General features: G+C 35.6%; 1 protein-coding gene across 2 annotated transcripts in view; it reads left to right on the forward strand.

Annotated features, from left to right (window-relative positions):
• Positions 1-24040, forward strand: part of CTNNA2 (catenin alpha 2) — a 396255-nt gene that overhangs the window by 124882 nt on the left and 247333 nt on the right. The window contains exon 1 of one of the 2 annotated variants that reach the window (XM_042812773.1): positions 19684-19724. The exons of the other annotated variant lie outside the window; for it this stretch is intronic. Coding sequence (XP_042668707.1) covers positions 19713-19724 — 12 coding nt within the window. The 5' untranslated portion in view covers positions 19684-19712. Of the gene's footprint in view, positions 1-19683; positions 19725-24040 lie in introns of those variants that run through there. 2 annotated transcript variants of the gene reach the window in all.

A 24040-nucleotide genomic window follows, 5' to 3' on the forward strand; every position in this document is an offset into this window, starting at 1 on the left:
ATCTAGAGAGGGTATCTTCATTGGTATTCATGGTGGCTACCAGCAGCAGTGAAAATACAAGATGGCAAGTTTGTGCTGATGCAATGCAATTTATTATCTTTGAGTGACCTTTGGCTCACAGTTTGCTACAGCTGAATAATATTGACAAATTAGGTTGGATCAATTTAATTTGTTTTTAATACAATTTGCTAATTACTCTTGAAATGAGATTTTCAGGAGGTTTCATTTTGATGTTGGAAAAGGATGTTGGGGAAGGAATTCAAAACTTGCAGCAATAAGCACAATGCCTTAATTTTAGGCTATTTCTGTAAAACATTACTGCCATTTTAACAACAAACAAGGGATCAAAATAAGAAGTGGATGCTTGGAAAAAATGAGAGTAATGAAGTTACAGCGAGCTGTTTAATGGGATGTGATGATGGGGAAAATAAGTTTGCAGATTTGACATGCATTCTCTCCATTTTGCCTAGATTCATTTGCAGTGCTAGGCACATTTCTTAGATTTTTTCAATTCGTGTGTACTTTTTTAGAGGAAAAAAAAATTAATGCAAGCCATCGTATGTTAATTTGTAATGTATTAAGATAATTTCCTTTTGCTAGCATTATAAAAATAATTATGGTAATGTAAAATGAGTTGCTGGTCTTCTCAAATTAATTAAAGAATAATGATATTAATCACAAGAAGAAGAGAGCCTAACAGAATATTAATAAAGAAGAGCGAAATGGGATTATTTGGAGTATATCACTTTTTTCCTTCTTCTGTTAAATATGTATGTATTTCACATGAGGATGGATTTTCATAGGGCAGTATGTAGAAGCTAAGTACGTGAGATGAGGAGCTAAAATCTCCCTTTGAATAACTATGCTGTAGTGCTTTGAGTTGCATGCATCAAAAATATACAGTGTTAGAGAAGAGAATTCATAGGTGACAAACATTTATTAGTATGCACATGCATGTTGCTTTCAAAATGCAGTAAAAATGTAGACTATACTATAAGTTTAACTCCAAGAGAGGAAGATTCTGATGGACAGATTCATTCTGCTGGAGGTATTCCATGTGAAAGATGTTTTTGTGAGCGTGCTCTATGAATTGGAATAATCAAGAACTGAAGAGAGAGATGTCCCTGAATTCAATCAGCCCCTAATCTGCATGTGATAGGTATCTGTTTTAAGTAGGTTTTGGACTGTTTGTCATACGTTGTTACAGGTGGTTTAAATTGGGTAAGGAGGTGTCGGTTCTTGGAATGCCTTCTTTTTGTGCCCTGGGGAATATTCAGGTTTTTTATTCTTAGAATAAAGTAACTTGATGGAAAAGTACATGGTAATTTAATAATTCTGGAGTAGATTTTATTTCAGATAATCACACAGGCTAATTAGATCACTGAATTTCACAAAAACATTTTATAGATAAGGTCCTGGACAACAGGGAATTGCAGAAATGAGCAAATCTTCTCTTGTTAAACGTTGTCAAAGTATGAAATGTCATATCATACGGTATATTCAGACAGACACTGGTACAATTAAAAAAAAAAATCATTTTGCCATTAAGTAGAATGGCAGCAGATGAAGGAAGCTAGGTGAGAAGTTTGACTTTCAGAATATAATCCACATTTTCTCATAAATGAGGTAAGCCCAGAAAAAAAAGCTATCATGGACTGTTTGTTCTGGAAGAGGATCTGTGTAGAACAGCCAGCATCGTAGGCTTTTCCTTAAACTGTTCTTTTAAATCATTGTAATATGGTACTGGTACAATATATTGACAGGCTGACAGACACCCACAGTGCAATATGAAAGCTTTGAGAATGACCCAATGCTGTTTGTCCTTTGATAAGGCTGCACTTTGAAAAAAAAAAAAATAATGCTATTTTAGACAAACAATTCTGCATTTTTATTTTAACGGAAATCACACAAATTCTTGTACTTGATTTCAAATCTTAATTACTTACATTGTTTTGGCTTTAGATGGTTTATCAGCTTGCGTGATGAGATGTTCGGTAGCTGAAGACATATTTAATACCTAATTCTGACATTCTCAGTTAATTATCTGCATTAAAATGAACTTTTGAAGCTTTGAGAAGGAAGTTTCACCCAAGTGATGTGAGGTGACAGAGGAAAAAAAAAAAACGAATGCTTTTTTAATGGGGATTTTCTCATTGCTCACGAAGTTCAGCATCTTGTTCAGGTTTTTACATTAAATGGTGGTTTCCCGAATGTATTGCAGGCTTTTACGTGCCTTTTAACAAGTATACTTTTCTGTACTTTAAGGCAGCCTCAGTAATTAAACTGAATAGTTTCTAAACTGTCAAAGGAAATCAGGGCTCTGGAAATGTCATTGTCAGTACAACTGGGCTGGTTTGTCTCTTGCCTGAGGTTATTTTTGGAGAATTCCCAAGGTGGTTTGAATTTGCCAAGAATAAACTTCTTTTACCCTAGACACCTGAATTCTCTCTTCCCATTCATGTGCCACAAAGGTTCCTTTGTCATTCTCCAGTGAGACTTGTTCCAGCTTTGTATTCCACCTCTGAATTCCTCCTTGTCGGCATATCTTGCAGTGAGGTGTGTAGGAACAATGGAGGAAATCTCAGAATGCACTATTAATGTCAGTGTACACATAGCTGGATGCCATTGTGTCTAGGGCTCTCAAAAGCAGCAGAAATATTGCCAAAACAAGATACGTTTTGCATCTAAACTGCAGAATCTGAGAAAATGTTATAGTGATGTTCATACAGTTTTTTATATTACTCATAAAGATGAGCGTTAAGTAAACTAATTATTTTTAATCATAGATTTTAAATATCTGACTTGCTAGAAGTAAATAATCCTACGTACATCTAGATATTAGAGATTAGATAATAGATCAGTTAGCGATTGAAAGCGAGGGCTTTGTGCACGAAAATCATTGACAACAGAAAAGCAGAAGTTGTTCCTTGTGATTTTTTTATTTTTTTTCTTCCCTGTAGAGCCATTTGTCAGTAATGGTTGCAAATTTGTTCTGAAAAACCGTGAATATTCTAGAACCTGAGCAGGAGCAGTGTGTATGCTGTCTGGGGCTCTGTGCGTCGCAGAACAGCCGGTTACACCAACACTGTGGTTTGTGCTTTGATGTAATTCATTTCCTTCCTTCTCTGCTTCTGTACTACAAACAGCCCATCTGTTAAAGTGAGTACATTGTAGACAGCATTTTGGTGTGTGAAGTATTTTTGATGTTTTCTGTAGAAATATGAAGACCTCATAAATCTGCAGTGTACTGATTCCCTACAGTGAAGGGTGTTGATTTTTTTTCCTACGTGTGGAAGTTGAAAACATATAGATCAATATAAATAATGATAAAGAGAAAGAACGATAAAGAGAATTTACTTATTTTTGATTTTCCCCTTTTGGAAAAATATTGCAAAACTCATGACAAAATGTGCCAGAAACAATCTCCTATTGCCAGGTGATTTTCATCTTTTCCAGTTTTATTTCTTTTCTGTGAGGATGACAAAGAAATTGGATTTTTCTTGCTGGCTGTGTCTCCTTTTATGGTCTGTATGTCCAATATTTTTATTACAGAATTACAATGAGATACAATGAGGGAATGAAAAGATTGCATAAATGGTGATATACTTTGCACAATTATACTATCAAATTGAATCATAATAATTTAAACTTTTGTAGTATGAGTGAATAGTATCTATGACTAATTTTATTTTTTTATAATTTAAACAGAAGATTGCTGATTTATACCCAAAATTTATGTTGAATTCTTACTATAAAGTAAGAATCTTTAGTATGATTAACAACTGGCAAAGTATACAGGATATTTAATGAATATGCAGTGCTGAATGAGTGATGGCTTTTGCCTGGATTGGCCAATTTGGTGTAGGGTAGTTGTATATTAGATAGGTTTCATGGGGAGTTTTAGTTCTTCAGGTTTCCATGAGTGCAACTTCCACATAAGCACTGGTGGAGGTTTTGTACATTCGTAGATTTGAACCTGCATTCCTACTTAGTGCTAATATTATTTCTTCAGTACTACTGAAATAAGGTAAGGGTTTTCTTTTCAAGTCATAGTTCAAAGGTCAATTATAGACGTTTCTGGTTCTGCAGATTTCTCACTGGTGTCTTTGTTTTCCATCAAAAACACAGAATATACTTCGAATGAACAATTCATTATAGGCACTTCAATATGATTATGTTGCAAATTATAAATTAGCTGCAACTTGAGTAGTTTATCTCCTTTATTTATTTAATTGCTTTATACAGAAATGTAATGGAATGTCTAATAGTAAGTCAATCTTATCTATACAGTGAGGGTGGTGAGGCACTGGAAGAGGCTGTCTAAAGCTGTGGTGGATGCCCCATCCCTGGAGACATTCTAGTTGAGGCTGGATCAGGCCCTGGACATCCTGATTTAGCTGTGCATGGCCTTGTTCATTGCAGGGAAGTTGGATTAGATGGCTTTTAAAGGTCCCTTCCAAATCTAAGCATTCTGTGATTCTACAGCTATTTGCTTAGATAAACCTTTAATAATGTAATTCTGAAGTTTTCATTATTATCAGATAACAACTATATTCTTTTTGTGTTTTTTTTTTTTTTTTCTTTTTGTTTTTGTTGACTTCTACAAATAACTTCCACATCAGAGAACCTTTTTAAATTCTGATTATTTCACATAGCTATCATATATTTTTCATAGTTATTCCCCTCTTAATTGTATTTTTCTGCCACACAGAATATTTTGAAGTTCTTTGGTACTGTATGTTGTAAAGATAATTGTTAAATTTATAGCATTAACATTTCATTATATCCAGTATTCTTATCACTGTCTTCCTTCAACACTATTTTTTTTTTTTTTTTTTAGTTGTTCTTTCCATCTTTACTCTTATCATTCCAGTGATTGTTAGAACATCATGGTTATAAATTAAGCAAGATTGTAAAATACCTGCAGGGGTTACTAAAAGATAACATGTCTCTTAAAACATCTATTATATTCTTTAATTGCCAAATAGCCTTTGGATTACGATGCTTGGAAAGCACAAGAAAACACAGAGTGAAAATCTGATTTTCTTTTTTGAATTTAATCAGAGGAGCTCTGTGCTGACCATCAGTGGGTTTCCTTGGTCTCCTAGAGAGCTGTGCTGACTGTGAGCTTGCCAAGTCTTTGTATGAAGGTCAGAGCACTGAATTTAGTGTGGCACTAAAAATCACACCTCTCTGTTATATTTTCTGGATGTGTTTGTTCTTAATGTGAATAGAATACTTTGAATTTTCAACCCTTATAATATATTGAGCTTTTATTAGACAGTTGTACATTTCGTTATCCTGTGGAGAACTTAAACTGTTGGAATATCAGTCTGCACAATAACCTAAATATATATATATATGTATTTGCTTGAAATGTAAAATTAAATCCCTCTTCAATAAGGATTTAAATGTTGAACTATTCATATTTTTAGTGACAATGATGTATGTATTTGGAAAATCACCCTAGCTGTTGAAACTCTTCTTGCATTGCTTATTGGCACCTGCTTTAATGCAGACACCCAACAGAATCTACATCAATTTCCGGCTGTCCTCTTCCTGTCTGTCACTGGAATTGCCTTAGGATTCTTGTAGTTCATTGTTTCTGTGCAAAAAAAAAAAGAAGAGTTTATGCATTTTCAGCAAGGCACATAATTACAGCACTGTGTGCAGTTTATCATAAGATAGCATATATATTTTTAAATTTAAGTTACAAATTTGCTGAATCTTAGGTAGAAAAACTCCAATAAGCTCAAGAGAATACATTTAGAGAGATTTTAAGAAAGAATATCTAGGTAAAACTATAAATTTTCTACATTATTTTCACTTAAAACTGCCTGTGATTTAGCAGTTTACCTTTGCTAAGGGGTATTTATAACAGATACATTTGAGAAATGGGCTTGGATGTAAAATGTAATGGAGATGTAGGTAACTAAAAAATAAATAGAATAATTCAGGGACCCAGATAATGTAGCATTTCTGTATGAAAATTGCTACATTAAAACACAGAACACCGAAGTAATAAAAGCAGTATATTAATATTTTAAAACTTACTGGATTCAGAGACTTAAAAATTAGAAGCTTATTAAAATCATATTCCTAATTATATGACCCACAACCAACAGACTTCAAATTACTTTTTATTTAGCAATTTGTTTTTGGCATTTGCAGCAGATGCTTCCTGCTACATTTTATTGTTTCAGTTAGTAAAAGTTGGGGAATAAGTGTACCAGTTTGTAGCATCTCTTAAACTGCTGGCCTTTAAGCACTGATTTCAGGGAATTCAGATTGCTGAAAAATTGAAAAATCCTTCTTTTCTCTCTTTTGGAAAGCTTTCATTCTTATATTATGCTGTAAGATATGTGGAATTAATATAAGTCTTAAGATTATAAAAATACAGGTTTGTTGGTTTTTTTTTTCTTTCATTCTACATGCTTTTATTCTTCTCATCATTGACATCTAATTCCAAAAATAGCTTACGTATATTCAAAATGCATGCTTGCACAGCATGCATGTAGCAAAAGTTAACTGACATACTAAGATGTTGTTTGTTTGTTTGTTTTCCACAGTAAAATGTAGTGTTTGTGGGGTTTTTTTTTTTGTTTGTTTGCTTGCTTGTTTGTTTCTGTGATTAAGAGTGTTTGAAAATGACCTTAAGAATATGCATGACAACACAGGCAAAATTTCTTACAAAAGCTAACAAAAATATTAGGTCATTCCGTTCTGATTCCTATGCAACTGAAAATGTGTATGGAAGGACCTTCAGTAAATTATTTCCATACTCTGTCAAAGGAGACATTGTGTATATGATTTGTTTTGGAAGTTGCCTATGACTGTAGTCCAGCTCCAATGTTAGGGAGTCTTTCAATTTACTTAGAAATTATCCAGAAGTTAATTTAAATAAAGGAATTTCTTGATTAGGAAACTCTTTGTGGTACATCAGTATCCTGTGAAAACCAGGTGAAGAGCTTACGTCATGTCCTAGAGCGCTGGGTGTTCCAATGTAGGCTGAACACATCTGTAGGGTTAGAGCAGGTTCAGTGGAGACCAGAAGGATGCTCAGAAGGCATCTAACAAACTTACTGTGACCAGGGAAGCTGAGTAAAGAATGTGAGAACTTTCTGAAGAAAATCCCTTGCAAAACTAGTGGTGAAAACTCATGAGCCAATGCTAGAAGTTAATGAATGTCAGCAAGTGTGTGTGGAACAAATGATGTCTAATAGCACTTTATGACTCTTCTTTTCTGTAGATGTAGACAAATATAATGATTTTTTTGTTTGTTTTCTCCCATCTCTTGTGACAGTACCAAAGATCTTGGGTACTTGCAAGACAGAAATAGATGCCTTGGAATAGGTTTATGTAATGTGCTCCTTTTATGATAGTTCTGGGAAGCATGGTTAGGAAGGCCATGTAAATTTATAAATATCAATCTTACAAAATGAAAAATGTTCACTTTGATAGGGTTGTGTTTCACTCACTTTCACTGCTGATCTGAAGTTTTAGGTAGAAGATAAAAAAAGATTTTTTTTTTCCTCTCTAATCACTGTTTCTGACAAACTCAGAACTGATGGAATATGCCACTAAAAGAAAGAGAAGGAAAAAGAAGCAGAACCTCTTCTTTGTGCTATTAAGGATTTTTTCTGGTTGGGTGACATTTTGGGGATAGGCTGTAATTATTTATTGAATATTCTGCTTTTGAGCTGAAGGAAAAGATGTTCTCTTATTTCATCTCTTTCTCCATATGTCAAGGATAACATTCTGTACCTTTTCTTTTGTGCCCATGCTACAACTATTTATTTGTATTCCTGTTAAGGTCCTGTATCTACATAAACAGCTTTTTGTAATACTGTCTATTATGAAACTAAGGCAGTTTTGCTAATTGTTATTTATTACCTCCGTCTTTCTATGTCTACTAGACTTTCTTTGTTACTTTTGGCTGTGGAGTATCTCTGCAATGAGATAAAGATGAATAAATGTTAGCTAGTTAACCTTCTTAACCCTTCACCCAAATGCAATCAAGTACCTGTACTTTAAATTTGGAAATGGTACAATATGTGTAATATACTATTTGTCTGAATTTCATAAACTTCTACTGTAAGATAATTTTATCATGTATTGTTCTTTAAGAAAGAATAGAGGATGTCTATTTTCTCCTTCCATTTATTAGTTCTGTTTGAGACAGTAAGGCTTTTCTAGTGTAATGCATATTCCTGCCATATTGTATTGGTCTATACATAATGGGAAAAGAGAGAAAACAGTACTAAGAGGGAAGTGCATAAAAACATCTTTCTCTTCACTTAAGGCTTTCTCCAGAACCAGTTAAAATCAGGGTAAATCCCTGAAGTACAAGATGCATGTTTAAAAATAGGAAAGATGATTGGAAATGGCTGAAATGAGCAAAACTTGAAACTACGTTTGCATTCTTTCATCAAACTACAATTTCAAGTTGCCTTTGTCCTCAGCTAGCTGGATCTTAGAGGACTTAGATGATCTTAGAGCTCTTCTCCATCCTTTATGATTTTATGAACTGAAGCAGATAATGTTCAAATCAATCCTACGACTAAGGTGGAGGCTTCTGATGCTCTGCCCTGCTTAAATCACAGAACCACATTTTCCTTCCAAGCAAATATCAGTCCCATACTACAGTAATTCCTTTCAGCACTCGTTTTTCATTATAAGGACTGGCATCATTGAGCTAAGTGCTTGAATACCGTACGTACAAGTTAGCAAAGACATGTGAAGGAAAGAGTTTATTAAGTTTCTTTAATTCTTACACCAGAATATCCACAATTTACAACTCCACTTTTGTTCACCTTTTGTTCCTTTCTATTTCATTCTTCTTCTTGGAAGCATAATTTTTAAGTTTTATGATAAGATTTTGTAGACTACACGGCACTCATGCTTCTGTGGAAACTCTTATACTAGCAGCAGTATGAGGTTATGGAAACATGTCTGAACAAACAGCTGAACTATTGCTACATTTTCTTACAATGTTTAATGGGTTGGGTTTTTTTGCTCCTATTTTGCCCTTGAGCTGGGTGGTAACAGTGGAATGGTAGAAATGCATAATTTAATCTAAAAAAGCATTCTATGTTGAAAGTAACTTCAAAGCTATCATTAAACATACTTACAATAATTAGTTTCAAAGCATTCTAATTCCTAGCAGTGTTTGAAGAATTCAGCATCTAATGAAGTAAAATAAATTACACACCACTTTGTTCATTGAATAACCAATTTTCTTCCCCTAACCACCGTTTATCAACAGAGCCTTTCACTGGGAAATGTCTCAGCTCTCCTTTAAAAATACTCAGACCCAAGCATGCTCCTCATTTCCTCTCCCTTCCACACACAAAGAGCTTGATTATAACACCTTTCTTGAATTATGATTTAGAAAAAAATAATAGTTCACTTTTGAGTAGCGTTGAATCAAGAGAATGGAAATGCTCAGTGCAATCTCTGTACTGCTTTACTTAGAAGAGCTTGTATTACTGTTGGTGAATGAGGAAATATTACATTTCCAAAAGTCTATGTCATGATGGACTTAAATAATAATAATAAATTGAGAAAGCCCACACACTATGTAATTTGAGCTATATTTTCTTCTGGAGGAAACTTTTGAAACTGTATTTATTAAAACGGATTCATGCCCAGTTATTAGGTTAATGATTTGTAATAGTGAAGGAACAAAAAAAAACAACACAGCTATACTTCTATACACAGAATTAGTCCCACTGACATTAATATCATATGGTTTTCCTGTCAGCAACAAGTTTTAGGAGAGAAATGAATTGAAACTGATAAATTTCCATGTGAGATTGACTGCAACGGGAAATGGGACTAGTTAGTAATCATGGACATTCTTGTTTCTAACGTTGAGCAGATATGTTTACTTCAAATTACTTATGAACTATAAATGAATTGCAGTATAAGTGATGAGGCAGCTTAATTATCACTTTGGAAACACAGCGGGAGATGAAATTGGGCTCTTCATAGACGTGGGGCAATCCAGTATTTGTGAAATCCCTGGTACTTTTGGGGCACCAAAAAGCACCACCAGGAGCAGGAAAAAAAATAGTAGCAATATTTGTTAAAGAATAATTTCCCTCCTTTTCTTGAAGGGAAAATCACAGCTCACTTTTTTTTTCTTCTCCCGTTTGACTTCCATTTCTTACTGTGCAATTTGGACCACACATTCTTTTATTCATTTACTCATTAAATTTTTAAATCATTATTTGTACACGTCTTTAGACAGACCCAGTATGTAATGTGATTTAAATTTCTATTTTGTGTACTATCTGTGCACGTATTTATGAGCAACAATGTCTCAACCATTCCTAGGCCTATTAATCTGCATCACAAAAGTGAAAAGGATTGTGGTGTAAGGGAGATATAGTTTGAATGTTTATTGTATCAAGCAGTTTGCTGAGATTCTATAGTAATGTTCAACATTACAAAATACCAGAAGGTTAATTTAATTGTAATTCTGAGATATAATATGACTTGTTCATTGACAACCTCTCAAAAAGTTTCCTCATTATTTTTCTGTTTATTGTGCCAAAGCAACTTAAAGCCATAGGTTTGTCTGTCATATATTAGTTTCTTTTCTGACCTAATATTTCATTTAGGTAATGCAATGAATAAGTGAATAAATGTATGTATGTATATAAACTCTAGATACAAATATCTTGCTAATCACGTTTTTACTACAGCAGTAAAGGTAAATAAAGGTAGGAAAATGACTGTGGCCAAGCTAATGATTCTTTGGAGATTAAAAATTGAATGTACTTCTGTGTCCATATTCTCATAGTGCCATCCTATATAGATTATTGACAGTGGATTATTCTTTGTGGACTATTGATTGAAGAAATCTCACTGATGAAATGCATTGTTTATCCATTCTTCACAGAAGAAAAGAAGAAGCCACGTTGGAGCTATGCTTTCTTATGAAATTGTAATGGGTGGTGGTAGCAGACATAGCTGTTGATTTGCTACTGTTATTATAATGCTTCTTGGACACTTAATGTAGACAAAAAGTACTCTGTAAAAGTTGTTCTTATTCAACTTCAGAAGCTTTGGTTTCTCTTCATTACTATGCAGAAATTTTAGGACTATACTTGGTTATTCTGTGACTATATTGAACAGGTTTTAGTGTTGTTTTCATTTTGGACTTCATGTACTGAGAATACATTCTGTGCTGCTTTTCTGAATTTCCAGACCTAAATATATATGTTTCAGCTTTTGCTCATGGAAGCTGCTGCCTCTGTATTCCCAGCTTGGAAAGAAGCCTCCGGGACTACACCCTTGCATTTGCCTTTTATTTTTGGGGGGGCTATCATTTAATATGCCGAACAAATGGCATAACTTCTTTGGAAAACATTTTCTAATAAAATTCCTGCAACTTTGTGAAAAAATAGAACAGCAGAGGCAACAGGAGGTGCCTGGGAAAAAGATATATTAATAGAAGTACGGAGTGACGGTTCCTTCAATGTTTTCCCAGCCTGTGCTAAATCACAGCTTGTAAAGTAAGAAGAGACTGAAAATGAAAAATGCATTTGTTGAAAAGTTGGTGGACAAGTTTTATTTCCAATAGTTCCTTCTGCAGATTTCATAAATATGTATCTCATATACATCGTTCTAAAGTGTTGTAGTTAAGTGGTTACTCTTTTTCTTGACTTTTTTTTTTTTTTAACTTGAATCAGGATGCATAAAAGACTGTTTTCATTACTTTATTTCTAAGGTACTTCCATACAAGTGTTTTTCAAAATGGATGCATATATTCATGCTGACTTAACATGTTATTTGAGAAGGTTCAGATTTATTGTTCATGAAATTTAAAGTTTACTGTTATCTTAGCCTTTCCTACAGCAGAAAATATGCCATTATTGGAAGGTATAGGTCATAAAAATACAGAACTATGCAATGAATTTTTTTTTTTTTTGCATATCTTTTCTCCTATTGGTTGCTTTAACATATGCAAATGTCTACTATCTTCAAGAGTAGTTTAATTTATCAATCAGCATCGCAAAAAAAAGCTATAAACTTAAAAAGTTAAAAGAAAGGGAAAAAAAAAAATCTGCTATATTTCTTTACATAAAGAGATGGGTTTTCCAGGTAGTACATGAGTGTGCGAAATTTGGGGCTCTTATATCTACTGTTTCCTTCTTTTCCTCCAGTATATCTTTCTGATACTTTTTTTTTTTTTTCAAACACGATGGTGTTTGCTGCCATAAATGAGTTATGCAGCATTGACAAAAGATTGAGAAAACTGTGGGCAGCTCTGCAGCAGCCTATTTAACCTGAACCTTTCTGGCCATCAGAGAGAACTTGATCACATACATTTCACACCCGACCGATCCATTAACTCAGTTGAATTCTTCTGTATTTTTTTCTGTTCCTTCAGATTCACTTTTAAGTTCTAACTGTTTGCGATTGATGATGGCCTTTTATTTGAGGTGGCTCTCATGTACCTGGGGAAAGTTATGTTTTTCAAAAACTTAGGCTTGGTTATGCAGCCAAATCCATATGAAAATACCAACCAGAGGGATCCTGGGAAGATCTGATCTGGTGCTGTTTACAAACAGTGTCCAAAAGCTAATGATTCAATGAATGATAACTAGCTTTGTGTTCAGTGTTCTATTCATGCAGTTGCCTTTCTTGTATGGTAAATAAAGACTGTCCTTGATTCCTGCAGTATTGTTGTAAAAGAACATAAAAGAACAGACAAAGACTAGCATCAGCTAGATGACTGGGGTTAGTTTTCATAAGATTTTTTTTCTTTTTTTTCTTTTAATTTCAGTAATGAGTATTTCTCGTCTGTCTGCTGTTGGATTTTGAAGAAAGGAAATCATCTTTTGCAATTCACAGATTAAAATCTAATAACACTGCTTTTTTCCAAGGCAAATTTATGAAAATTAATAGCCTGTGAAGGTTACAGCCCTTCTTGTTACTGAAAACAAGAAGATAGTTAACTTGTGTTCCTGAGTTTGTATCATAGATCACAGAAATGTACATAAAATTACTTTTAGGGGTCATCTTATCCTAGAACAAATAAAGTAATGCATATGTATGGACATGAAAATTACATTCTATGGTGTATGATCATATAGTATCACTAAGCTGACTGTCTTGCGTATATGATATCTTTGCCCTTGGGTCATTGTTCAGTTTAACCTTTGGTGTTTGTATAATCACCAGGACTCAAGGTACTTTCAAGTAAAGCAGAATCTAGTGATAACAGCTTTGTCTGTATCTGGAATATCATGTTATGGCTCCATTAACTCCTTGAACAAGTAAGGGGAAAGATGTGGGAAATCTGAAAAAAAAAACAATGGGCCATAAATGATAGAGGGACATTAATAATTAAATGCATTACAAGTAAAAAAAAAAAAAAAAAAAAATCCAGTGCAGCAATTCTTAATGATATTTTCCATGGACCGTATAAGTAAATGAATTTCAAGTTCAACCATTTATGCTAAACAAGGTTAAAATGGCTAAAAGACTGACTGTATTTTAATGTGCTATAAAAGAATTAAAAGCCTCCAGCAGTCCATAAAATATCATCCTTCATTTCTGAATGCAATGCACATTGTCAGAGAAAGATTCGGTCAATCACAGAGCAGTAACTAACTCTGTAGGGCTGCTGTAATTGCTAATGTAATTGTAAAATGGAAGTTTACCCAGTATTAATTCCACTTTTTCCTATTCTTTTAGTTAGAAATACAGTTTGTCCTTCTTTTAAAGAGATACTGTATTTTATACTATTATGTTTACTTCATTTATTTAATATACAGCTAAATTGTATTATTACTAGTGACAGTAACGTGACATCCAATATTTGGCTTATTGAAAGTGAAATGCTACTTTTGTTTATTTTACTTATCTGAACATTGATAAATAATTGACTATATAATGCATTTTCTGTTCTATGTTTTGTTCTAGGGTTGCATTCTGTTAATCCCTCAGGCTTGAGTTTGAGGTGGTCCTGTGTGGAGCTGGGGGTTGAACTTGGTGATCCTTGTGGGTCCCTTCCAGTTCAGGATATTGTGTGATTCATTGAAATGTGCACTGGTCTGGTATTTGTGGAAGTCTAGAAAGGACAAAACGTATTGTGATAGCAGAAAGAACATATTGGGTATCAGGTTGGATATCAGGAACAAATTTCTTCTCAGAAAAAATGGTATTGCACTGGCATAAGCTGCCCAGAGTGGTGATGGAGTCACCATCCCTGGTGGTATTCAAGAACCGTGGCGATGTGGCACTGAGGGACGTGGTCAGTGAGCATGGTGGGATGGGTTGGGGTTGGACTTGGGGATCTTATAGGTCTTTTCCAACCTCAGTGATTCTGTGATAAAGCTGGAGCTCCCTTTTCTCCTGCAGCCCCTCTTTTTCCTCTCTTTTCTTTTATGCAGTATACTGTGCTTGCTTTCTAGAATGAGGAAGGCTTTTCAGTTCCAGTTCTTTCCAATTGTCTGTCTGCATTATATAATCAGAAGCTGTCATACTAGACAAGCAGAAAAGCAAGGATTTGACTTGTAAGTTTGTTAGGTGCAACAGCAAGTGGGGAGGAGGCATTCTGAAAAAGTGAGAAAAGTTGCTTTTGTATTCTGTTGCAGTTTTCTTTTTTGTAAGTGTGTGTGGTTTTGTGTGGTGTTCTCTTTTTTTTTCCTCACCGTGTGGCTGCTTGGCATCTCATTCTAAGCAACAGCAGAGGCACTGCAGCTGTCAGGCTGAGGAGGCAGCTATGGCATTGATATTCTTGCTTTCATGTTTCGGCAGTTATCTTTACAACTCTAAATGACAGAACCTCTTTTTAATTCATTTAAAATAAAAGCTACACTTCTGTAGACGTTGATGGGAATCATGTGGGAAGTATTCTTACTTTCTATGAAGATATTGCTTTGTTAAGCTGAGGATAAGAAATGCATGAGATAGTTTGAAGCAGAAAAAAAAAAAAAGATTTATTTTCTTGTTTTCTTAACAAATGTGTTTTGGTAAACATACGGTCAGTTTTGCAATGGCAGGTCCTATGCTCTTGATATAGCAAATAAAATCAGATATGCTAAAGAGGAAAATGTCATAATTGGGTGTTAGAACCTGTGGATCATCAAGCAGAGTGTACAGCCCATGCATTTTCCTGAATTGTGATAAGAGTTGGAACTGTGCCTTAAAAACATTTGAAAAAAAGTAAGAAGCAATGCTTGCTATACCAAAAACAGCACGGCAAGGTTAAGAACTCTGCCAAATGATACTAAATGGAGGATTAATGGCCATAAGGACTTCTTAAACGTAAGAAAAACAAAAAAAAAAAAAAGAGAAAGACTATTGTAAATAAATAGAAGGGCTTTGTGAAAGCAGTTACCCATTTATTAGTCAAGTACAAAAGTAATGAATGAAATAAACGTTTATTACATGCAAAATATATGCTTTTATTTATTGAGAATGAAATGTGGTAGAATAAATTACAAATAAATGGAAGCTAAAACAGATTTTTCCATAATGGGAAAATAAAGTTACAGTTCAGCTCATCCTCCAAAAGACAAGAGCAGAAGGAGAGTGGGAACAGAAGAACATGATTAATCTTTAACAGTAAACTTTTTTCCTGTCACTCTGAATGTCTTGAATCAAAGGCAACCATGCGTCAGATGTTGAGTTTGAACAAAATAAATTATAAAAATGCCTGATTTGATGAAGTCTAAAAAACTGTTGATTGCTGGTATCTGATTGTACAGAAAGTCTCCCTTCACCTGTCTGACACTGAAGGGCTAAAAAAACCTCACCTGTTTGTCTATGCTAACTTAATAATGTATAATATATTTGTTTAGTCTTAACAGGGAAAGTGAGGGTATATTTCAGATATTTTGCTACCTGTCATTAGAAGTAGAATGAATTCCATGGATTAGTTTGCATCATTTTTATCACTGTCTTTAGGGCTTTTGTGGGAGCAAAGAAGCTTTTTGTGGGAGCTTAGAGAAGCCGTGCTTTTTAGTTCCTGTCTGAAAGCTCAGTTGATAGTCACCTTTTAGCACAGGCAAAATTATTATTGCCATTGGCTAATGAAGAACAGCAAAGAGTCGCTACAGAGATGTGTCGTAAAAGTGCCAAGTCTTCAGTTCTCTATGTCAGTGATTTGGGAATTGATCAGCTTCATGTATGAATGTCATTGTGTCTTCTTGGCCTACGCCACATGGGTACATTTTGCACTCTTCCCTTCTTAACAAAAAAATAAAAGTCAGCAAGGCATGAACCCATGCTGGTATATCTGAACTCTGGTCACCAGAAGCACTGGGTGCCTTGGAGTCACCCAGTCTTCATTGCAAAGGCTCAAGCCCTTCCTCCCATCTGGCAGTGTTATCAGGTCAAATGCCAGGTAATACCCACACAACCAGGCAAACAAGCCAGGAGAATAAAGACATACTCTGACCAGAAGGGAATCAGAGTGTTTCAATGCCAACAGGAGGTGAGGATCTCTGAGGCAGAAAAGTGCATTTCTAAAACCTGAGGATTTTAGCTGCTGTGTTTAGCTGTTTTCCTGTGATCCAGGAAAAAATGTGAAGAAAAAAGAACAACAGTGCCCACCAACAAAACTCTTCCTGCTGAGTCTGTGTAGAAAAGATGATACATAATTATATGTGGGAATTGAAAGAAACTGAACCCCGTACCGCATGTACAGAGCTGAAGACCTTTTCAGGTGCAAGAGTAAATTAATCCCAGCCTCTTCTCCCATTCTCTTTTGTTCTTTCTGCATTACTGGGCACTTCAGACTGTCAGTGCTGAAAGCTATGTCAACCCAATAAAATATTTTGTGTATTTACTTTGTGTGCTTCAACACCAGCACAAAAGTACACTGCCTATTTCTTTTCTCTAAATTCATGGAGATATCGTTAGAATTACAGTTCTGACTGAGAGGTTAGCTGAATGCTGTGGGAGACAATTTATCTTCTTGCTGAAGATGCCAGAAATTCATTCTGTAAGGAGACAATGTGCCACAGCACCTGCTCTTAGTTGTCTGCCTGTGGTCTTCTGGAGAGAATGAAGTCACAATAAATCTTCTCACTTGCTTTATGTCATGAAAGAAAAACTTAAAATCATGGGTATCTCATGAAGTCAAAACCAAGTTTCATGTGGCACAGTAAAAGGGCTTGGCTGTTTGTACCGCTTAAATTGCTTTTGTGAGAGTTTTGTTGTTACCTTAATGGCTTGTACACAGGAAAATTTGCTTAATGAGTAACTGGCAGAGACTTGCCCTTTGGTATTGGTGTAGCCTGAATCATATGCCACAATACAAACCTCAACTAATACATTCTCCTCGTGTTTTCTGCATTCTGAATTATTTATTCACTATGTCCTCTTAGCAGCAGAGAGGTAGGCATCTATTCTAATGACACTTTTGTAGGAGGTAACTGCTTTATCACTAAACAACAGCAGTGATGGGGAGCAGGGTCAAAAATACTATTATGAAATAATAGGGCATAGATAATTAATAAAATCTGAATTTTAAACTGTTACATGAATAAAAGTCATCACGACTCTTAAATGCCAGATAAATTTCTCCTTTTGACCTACGTCTTTTGAAGTAATAGAATTTGAATTCACCAGCCATGTGACTACTTGCAAATCCCACTGTGCCTGGCTCTGTGCAGTAGTATGTTGATGTGGGTATTTGCTTGTGGGGCTCAGGCTGGGATTTTAAAGTCAGCTCCTATTGCTTTGATACAATGACACATCCATTGATAAAGAACTGTTGGAGACCGTCCAGAGGAGACCACAAAGATGGTCAGAGGGCTGGAGCACCTCCCCTGTGAAGACAGGCTGAGGGAGTTGGGCTTGTACAGCCTGGAGAGGAGAAGGCTGCGGGGTGACCCCATTGCAACTTTCTAGTACCTAAAGGGAGCCTACAAACAGGAGGGAAATCAACTCTGTGTAAGGGTTGATAACAGCAGGACAAGGGGAAATGGTTTTAAGTTGAGAGAGGGAAGATTTAGTTTGGATGTCAGGGGGAAATTCTTTACTGAGAGAATGGTGAGGTGCTGGAACAGCTGCCCAGAGAGGCTGTGATGCCCCATCCATCCCTGGAGGTGTTCAAGGCCAGGTTGGATGGGGCCCTGGGCAGCCTGGTCTATTATTAAATGTGGAGGTTGGTGGCCCTGCCTGTGTCAGGGGGTTGGAGATTCATGATCCTTGAGGTCCCTTCCAACCCTGGCCATTCTGTGATTCAGAGCCCTGGATCTCACATACTGGGAATGGGTGCGTTACAACTCGCTATGTGCTGTAGTGTTTTTTTGAAGGTATTTATTTTCAGCTCTCTCCAGAACAATCAGCTAGGTTTCCATTTCTGTCATGGCTCTGATAAAGTTGTCTGATCCTAGTTTCCTATCTGTGAAAACATACAATGGTGTCTTGTTTATTAATTGGAGGTTTCTTTATTTTTGTGTGAGATAACGTCAGCCCCTGCTGCTTTCTCCACAATGGAAATATTTCCAATTCCCTTCAAAATTGTACGAATGATTCATATGCGGTGATATAGTTATGGTTGACTGGAGAAACTTAAAATCTTTTTGAGAGATGAGGAGAAATGAGGCATTTTCTCCATCATCAGTTAAAGAAAAGCCATTAATGTCAAAATCTGAAACTGTAGTATTAGTGTGGTGTCTGCGGTGAGTTGGCTGCAGCTTCAGCACTTGGGAAGCTGCCATTGGGAAAAAGAAATGATGTTCCACACTCTCAGTTGTACTTCATTCAGACTTTTAGTAGAAAGGGATGTGGATGCTGTGCTGCTTTCCTTCTGCTGGTGCCTTCTGAATTGGGATTTTTTTTTAGCCAGGCCTCTCCTAGATTATAGTTTTTGTTGTTATCTTAATTGGATGAGGCTTACTGAGTCTGCTCGTGGAAGGATAGAGCTGGCTGTAATGTTTCTACTCTTTAGCATAGAGCAGTGCATGGGAAAAACATGTTTGTTAAGGTGAGAAGTAGAATTCAAAATTATAATGCTCTCTCTTCCAAAAAGAATTTGGTATGTATATGCACACATGAAAAGGGATATGTAAAGTGTAGGGAAAAACAGGGTGAAAATTTTCTATTTTATGCTTTGGCACTTCATTAAATATCTATACTTAGCATACTTATTCTGGTAACTCTATACGTCTCTAGAAATTAATCAGTGAATGAGGCCTTTAGTCTGTCTTCTAACTAGAGTTTGAGGGGAGACTGAGAAAATAAAAACAACACAAGAAACCCACACCCCAATATCTTCCAAGTGTTGAATTATTTGGAAATAAAAGAAGACAAGAACTATCACGGCAAGCTCTATACTTCATATGCATATTTCCTTTCTTTTCACAAGCAAGATAATTTTACTATTCTCTTTATTGTCTCCACCTTTTTTCCCACCTACAAGACAAAACAACAACAAAAAAAACACTAAAAATTTTGTTTTGTCAATTTGTTTTTCTTTTTCCATCTGTTTTCAGAATCTGTGAGCCAGCTTCTTTACACTTCCAGGTATATTTATTTCATGTTCCTTCAGCACCTTTGATCTTTTATAAAGCAAGGTGGTCATTAGTGATAATTGGAGAATGAACATAGCTGTGTAATGGAAATGAGATGCTATCTGTTGTTCCCTTCTACTCTAGGGAAACCGAGGCAAAGTTTTCATGTGGATTTATTCCAATAATACATAACACAGGAATTTGGATACAGCTCCACAAAGTTATTGGATGCTCGTGGAGGTAGGAGTAGATAAGAATTAGATGTACTGAAATTGCTTGTCGGATCTGGTCTCTTGTTCAAGACATTGGGCTATTGCTAAAAGACATGAAAACTAATTGACATCAATATAATTTTATTTACTGTTCTTGCTTGCAATTGTGATTTAATCTCATGCTTCTGGAGTCAGCATTCTCATTGTCGCATTGTGTGTGTTTGTGTCTGTTTCTTGTCTTTCAGATTGGAAGCAATTTAGGATAAAACTATGTTCCTACCCTTTTCAACACGTGTATTTAACATATGAACTTACTGGCAGGCAACTCTGTATTTTTTCTTTTTGGAGATAGCAGTTGTCCACCCTAGGTTTTAGCGTTCTGTTTCCTATTCCTGATATTTTTACTGCTAGACAGGTACTGCTAGCCTTCAGGACACAAGTGTAACCATGCATTGTGATACCAAAATAAGCATGAATCAGAGAGATCCCTGTGCCCCATTTGCAGTCAGTGGGAGCAAGAGCTGGAAGGTGATCAGCACACTGCAGGAAGCGGTGTCAAATTGTTATCAGCATCTTCCACCAAGGAGCAGCAGAGCAGGCAGTCCACAGCTAAAGCAAACCAGGAGTTAAAGAAGGAAATGCTGTTAGAAGCTGAATTTTCACACAAGGAGTGTCAGAGGTCTAGATGAAAGGAAGGTTTGGTTTGAAAACCTGCAAGCCTTTGAATACTCCTTCTGCACTGTATTTGTCTACTTTATTTCTGCCTACAAACAGAAATACATCTTATGGGGTCTTTTGTTTCGGAAACTCAAAGTTCTCATTTCTAGCATTAATTCTTCTGCAGGAGACTCTTAAGTCCTGTGAGTCACCATGCTTTTGTTCTTGTTCTAAGAATCATTGCACAACTTAAAAACATTTTATTTGTTCCCGGTAGTATAGTTATTTTCTTCCTCTCTTATTTCTTTCTTATTCTCTCCATGTTCCTGATAAAATCTGCATAAGAGGTTTGGCCCCACCATCCACACAGCACAGGCACTACCTGCTGGGTGAAAGGGGATTGCTGCAGAAAGTGAGAAAAGAAAGAGGACAGTGGATAAATAAAAACAGTGTAACTGCTAGAATTAAAAAAAAGTAATGTGAAAAAAAAGGGAAGTGAGGATAGAGATTAAATGAGGATAGGTGAGAAGAATGGCATGCACATTGTTTGTAAATCTTAAGCTCTGATAGACTTTATTTGAAGTATGAAGGAAATCAATACAGAGAGTTTGCTTAGAACTAAGCTTATTAGTAAGCAGAGAAGATTCTGTGAAGAAAGGTCTTGTTAAGTATTGCTTTTCCACAGTAAGAAAGCATAAAGCCATGAAAAATACATGAGAAGGCTAAGTGTAATACAGTGCCCACGAGGTACCATAAGGCTGCATTAAGAACTGCACAAACAGAAAAGAACTTCAAAAAATTGTACATCAGGTAGCATGAAACATTTCTACTTGCTTTCTAAAATAAACTTTTTTTAAAAAAAATGTATTTGGGAAGCATGCATACAGCAGAAATTTGGAGCCTGTATTATTTTTTGTGCAAGTTTAGTGAACATCACTAAGATATGAGATATCTTGTAACTATCAGGTCACCATACATTAACTGTGTAATTTAGGTTGCCCTATTTTTGTCTGTGTCTTATGACTGCTTTAGCTAATATATTGTTGCATATCACATCAAGTTAAAGGTGATTTTACCCTTTGCTATTGCAACAGGTAAGGATTTATGAACAATTCGAATTCATCTTTCAAAATTTAGGCTGCCTTAATTACTTCTAAGTAGTAGTAAATGTGGCATAGTCTTTGTATAATATTGTCTTAATGAAAAAAAGACACTGTCACTGCTACACTAGTAAAATTTTCTAAAATTTTAATTAATTCCCATCGTTCTTCATGGAAAAGATAAATGAAATTTCTAGTGAAAGACAAATGTAGATTTACAGATTATAAATCAAGGGGAGATAGTTTTGATTATCTGTTTTGATTTCTGCATAAGACAGAGCAACAAATTTCCCTCACTTAAATCCCTTTCAAAGCAGGCAGGATCTGCCCGAAATAAATCCTTCCTTTCTTTTATATTAGTCCATTATGCAGAATCTAGCATAACCGTTAGGAAACTTCTCTAATAGTTAACTATTTTCATTTTCTCAGATGGTAGATTTGCCATTTAGTAATTGTTAATTGTCATATGTTTTTCCCGCCATTTTGCACACATTAAGCTATTTCTTTGAGGGCCAGAAATGCAGCTGGATTCTAGGCAGCAGTTGACTGCAGTGATTTTGGAGACCTTCTATGGCCTCTGTAGATCAGGACAGAAACTGGAGGACTTCAAGGCACTCCTTTTTTTGTTTATCTCACAGGTTTTAGAGCTGAGAAAGCAGAAAATTCAAGAGATGTTTAGAAAATGCCCTTGATGATGTCCTTTAACCTTTAGTTACCTCTGAAGTGGACAAGTTCTAGCTGATCTGAAGGTCTCTTCCAACTGAACTATTCTGTTCCGTTTTCTTCCATTCCATTCCATCCTTCATGTCTTGATATTTTCTTTTTATCTGTTGTTTTTAGGAATGGGAAAATGTGTTGTTTGCTGAAGGGTTCAAAGCATTTTGAATGCTTTGGAACAATAAACCAGTGCTCAGTCAACTTTCATTTCCGTTCCTTCAGCTACATTGGAGGCTGATTCCAAACTCATCTGATGTGTTAGACAAGTTTACCCTGTATTTGCACTTTGACGGAGTCATTCTGTTTCCATGTGCTGCTGATAGAGGCTATTCCTCAATTTCTGGTGTTTGCATCTCAGGGCTTTTCTGAGTGCACTTGCAACAGAGCTCTAAGTCAGAAGAGGAGAGTTATTGGCAATAAGAGAGCAATGGTGTGATCATGGAATGCCTACTGCTTTGGCAACAGAAAAGAACAAGATTAGTTATCCTAAATGGAAAAAATGCTTGCTGATATACCTGCTTAGTGTAGAAACTCATGTTTCTGTCACTTTTTTGTAATGATTCATACAGGCTGTAATTTTGTGTCATATCACATTGGGTCTGTGTGCAAGAATATTGGAAACAGGCCAAAGAGTCACTGATCAGAAAGGGATGGGAATCCACACACACACAGAGACACACACACACACACACAGAAAATAACATTAAAGTAAATTAAATTATTATTATTTTTTTTTTTTAAGGAAGGACCAGAGTATGTTTGTGTAGGTTTTTGTGTTGGGAATATTGTAGCAGAGCCCAGTCCAATTGCAATTTTAAGATAACATAGGAGATTTCTGAAAAACTGACAAGGTTTCTATGTCCTCTGAAGAGTATAATTGGTGCACAGAGCTGGACAAGAACTGAGGCAAGAGATCAGTTCTGAGGGGCTCTATAGGAATCTCTTACATTGTCTTTCTTGAAGTGAAAGCTGACAGTCTTGACCTTTTTAAAGAGCGTCAGCAGAACTTGATTGTCCACGGAGGTTTGTCTCTCTTTGTTTCATGTTTTGTTCTTTCTTAAAAATGCATTCTGGATACTGGTTTATGTAACAAACAAAGTATGAAAAACATTAATGTTCCTTAGTTCAAACATAAGGGGGTTCAAGTCTAAGAAGACAACTGTCTGGTTGGCTTTCAAGGTATTGAGCAGTATGCAGAGGGACATTTGCATGTTCAGTGGCAGCTGCTACTGGAAGGAGCAGATAGGGCTCACTTAATTTGTAGGGTTTTATAAGGGCAAATCACAGGAAATCACAGACGTTGAGATTAAACATAGAGTAAGAAATGTGATTTGGGCTCAGTTGGTCATTGCTACTACTAATGGATATAACAGTACGTGTATATGGCATATTTTCATCAGGAATATAGAACTGCTACATTGGATTAGTCTAATGGTATTTCAGTTCTTCTGGATTCTTGAAACTTGCATTACCTGTAGTTTTAAACATTGAAAAACACTACTATTTTTCTCCTTTTTTTTTTTTTTTTTTTTTTCTACTGTGTAGTAGTTATAAATGGCCTGTGAAAATGATGGTCACTTGAGAGTATTGTTTCATTACTTATTAGTTTGTGATCTGAAATTACAAGTCATTTGCTAAAATCTCATTTCTTATTACCAAGTTGTTGTATAGTTGAAGTTTAAAAATAATCAGATGATACTTTGATGTCTGCGTGTGCTCCTGTCTAAATTGGCCAGAGAGATACAAGAAACTAATTTCTCTAATGTATTTGTCAATCTGCAAAGACATTTCAATTAATTAAATGAAGTAGGGCTTGATGATTTTTGTAGGTCCCTTTCAACTTGACTGTTCCATTCTGTTTAGACCTGTG

The sequence above is a fragment of the Centrocercus urophasianus genome, unplaced genomic scaffold, assembly GCF_019232065.1.
Source record: "Centrocercus urophasianus isolate 14NV4802_14NV808 unplaced genomic scaffold, USGS_Curo_1.0 seq_13, whole genome shotgun sequence".
Lineage (NCBI taxonomy): Eukaryota > Metazoa > Chordata > Aves > Galliformes > Phasianidae > Centrocercus > Centrocercus urophasianus.